At 46.0% G+C, this 2,361-nt stretch overlaps 1 protein-coding gene across 1 annotated transcript in view; it reads right to left on the bottom strand.

Moving 5' to 3' along the window:
* Positions 1-636: 636 nt before the first annotated feature.
* The window catches only part of irf2bp2a (interferon regulatory factor 2 binding protein 2a), a 2,400-nt gene continuing 675 nt past the window's right edge, over positions 637-2,361 (bottom strand). Inside the window, 3 exon segments of the mRNA XM_020604218.1 lie at positions 637-1,762; positions 2,050-2,313; positions 2,316-2,361. The exon segment at positions 2,316-2,361 is cut by the window's right edge and continues 675 nt beyond it. Of these exon segments, the coding sequence (XP_020459874.1) occupies positions 1,044-1,762; positions 2,050-2,313; positions 2,316-2,361 (1,029 nt within the window). The 3' untranslated portion in view covers positions 637-1,043.

Genomic DNA, 2,361 nt, shown 5'->3' on the forward strand with positions numbered 1-2,361 from the left:
GACAGTATATATTAGTGTGGTACGATGTAGCACACAAAAGCTACAGCTGAATGTAAAGAGGTGTTGCTGTTGTGCAGCTGATTTTATTTATAACTGCTTAGTGAATCAAATTTATGATTATTTGAAAATTATAGGTTTGTCTAAAATAAAAACATCTTTATAATGTCAGACACATTTTGCATACAAATGAAAATATGTGGCGCCAATAGAAAAAGCTAAGAATGTTATTTAGAGTGGTGAATTTCAGGAAAGTCCTCATTTGTGGTCGCACTATGGTATCATGTTGACAATCACGCACTTTCTCACATTACTGACTCAACAGATTCCAGCTGACTGAACATGACTTGGCACTTATTGCTGTATGCTGCAATCAGTTACAGTAATGCACAAACTGCAGCAAATTTGGAGCAAAGTGTTTGTTTTGTTTTCCAAACCACGCTTTTCCATAAATCACAAAAAAGGCTTGTGTGCAGAAAAGCTGCCGTCCTGCAGCCTGAAACAGTAGCCTACTTATGTTGTGCAGTGTAAATCAAGTCTGAGCCATCACATCAAGCCTGTGTACCAGAGGGCCCTGTCTCGTCATCTGTCCACAGTCCTGTGTTAACTTAATCACTCAAATGAAGCAAGCTCAGACAATAAGTTCATACAAGATCAGAAACTGTATTTGGCAATTTTTAAACAAGTGCATACAAGTACAGCTAAAAGCATTTCAGGTTTGCCAAGTGCTCGTAGAGTAGCATTAGTCACATTCTACGTTAAACAGGAACTGCCACCAGACCTAGAAGTACATCAAGAGTTTTGTTAAACATCAACAAAGAGGAACGTAGTTCATTATAATGAGTACATACCTTTATCTTCAAAAATATAGAAACACAATGTATTCAAAAATCAAAAATTATACAACCATGTTTACGAAGTATACTCTTCCCTTGGGTCCAATATGTACAAGTCCATTAGTTTGTTTGAATGGTATGTATGTGATATTTATATATTTATAAACATATTTTTTTGCTTTCCCTCTCCAAAGAAGTGTTCAAACAAAATCAAGGGTCCCTCTCCTTTTTTACTTTGACATCTCCTGCAAGGATGGTGGCGATTTCTCCTTGCATGAAAGCCCATGGTACATTCGAGCCAACCAGAGGGCATTTCTCTCCGCTTGGACAGTACACTTCACCCGTGGCACCTTGCTGCTTTATGCTATCTCTCGAGCACGGGAAACAGAACTTGTGAGAGGGCACAGATGGGCACTGAACAAAGTGTGTGTCCTCCAAACGCTCATGGCACAGCGTGCAGCACAGAGGTATGCTGCCGGGTACCGAGGAGTCCGGAATGCTTTGGGGGTGCACTTGGTCCATGCCTGGCACGTGAGGGGTACCTGCACCAGATGCATCTCTCTGCGCCAGCCTCCTCTGATTCATGGAGGACGGCGACAGGGGACTGCTGCTGTTCCTCCGGGTGGTGGAGTGGACTTGGTTGGCGTCCTTGGGAGAGCTGTTCCCACCTGCATTGTCTGCCGCCATGATGAGCGCTGCCATGGGGGTCTGGCCGTTCTGGGCCACCTCAGGTGGGGTGGTGCGGGAGTGGGGGGATATTGTGGAGGGGGGAGAGGCGAAGCTTGGCGGGGGAACTGGAGGCATTTTCAGTCCATCAGCAGGCGGTGGTAACCACTGCTGTCCGTCTCCATTGAGCTTAGCAGCTGTCCCCTCTCCCTCTGGTTCAGGCGATGCTTTTCTCTTCATGCTCCGGGGGTGTTTTCCTCTGTCTGGAGGTGGGAAAGGGTTAAATGAAATATTTGAGTTGCACAGCTCAGACAAGGATCAACAGTAGAGACATGCATTTTGCTGTTCCCTGCTGCACCACAGGCTACAAAACAAAAATAACAAATACATAAATTATGAATTTATGCAAGCTGAATTTTGCAGACATGATACTATATTTATCATCTGTTCATTACTGACACGTGCCTGAACCTGAATGGGTCAATAAAGATAGCACAGAAATAAAAACTGCACAAAATATTCCTGAATTTAAACACAGCTGGATGCTTACCTGGCTTGGAAGCCGTGGCGCCGGCCTCATAGCCCATAACCCTTTGTTGCATGGCCGCATGGTCCTTCTTGAACCTGTTGTCGAAAGTGTGCAGAGCCATCAGGTCCCTCACCGTTTTGCCCTTGCTCATCCAGTCCTGTTCTGCCCTGTTTTTGTGGCTCTCGGAGATCTCCGGCGTCAGACTGTCCGGTCTGTGCTTCTCCTTCACCTCTCTGTTATGCTCGGTGCTGGACACCGAGGCGGGTCTCTTGCCCAAGTCCGCGGGACTACCGGCAGCCAGTGCGGAGGGGAGCCCCATCTGGGCCGCTCTAC

This window comes from Monopterus albus, unplaced genomic scaffold (assembly GCF_001952655.1).
Source record: "Monopterus albus unplaced genomic scaffold, M_albus_1.0 scaffold3.1, whole genome shotgun sequence".
In the NCBI taxonomy this organism is placed as follows: Eukaryota; Metazoa; Chordata; class Actinopteri; order Synbranchiformes; family Synbranchidae; genus Monopterus; species Monopterus albus.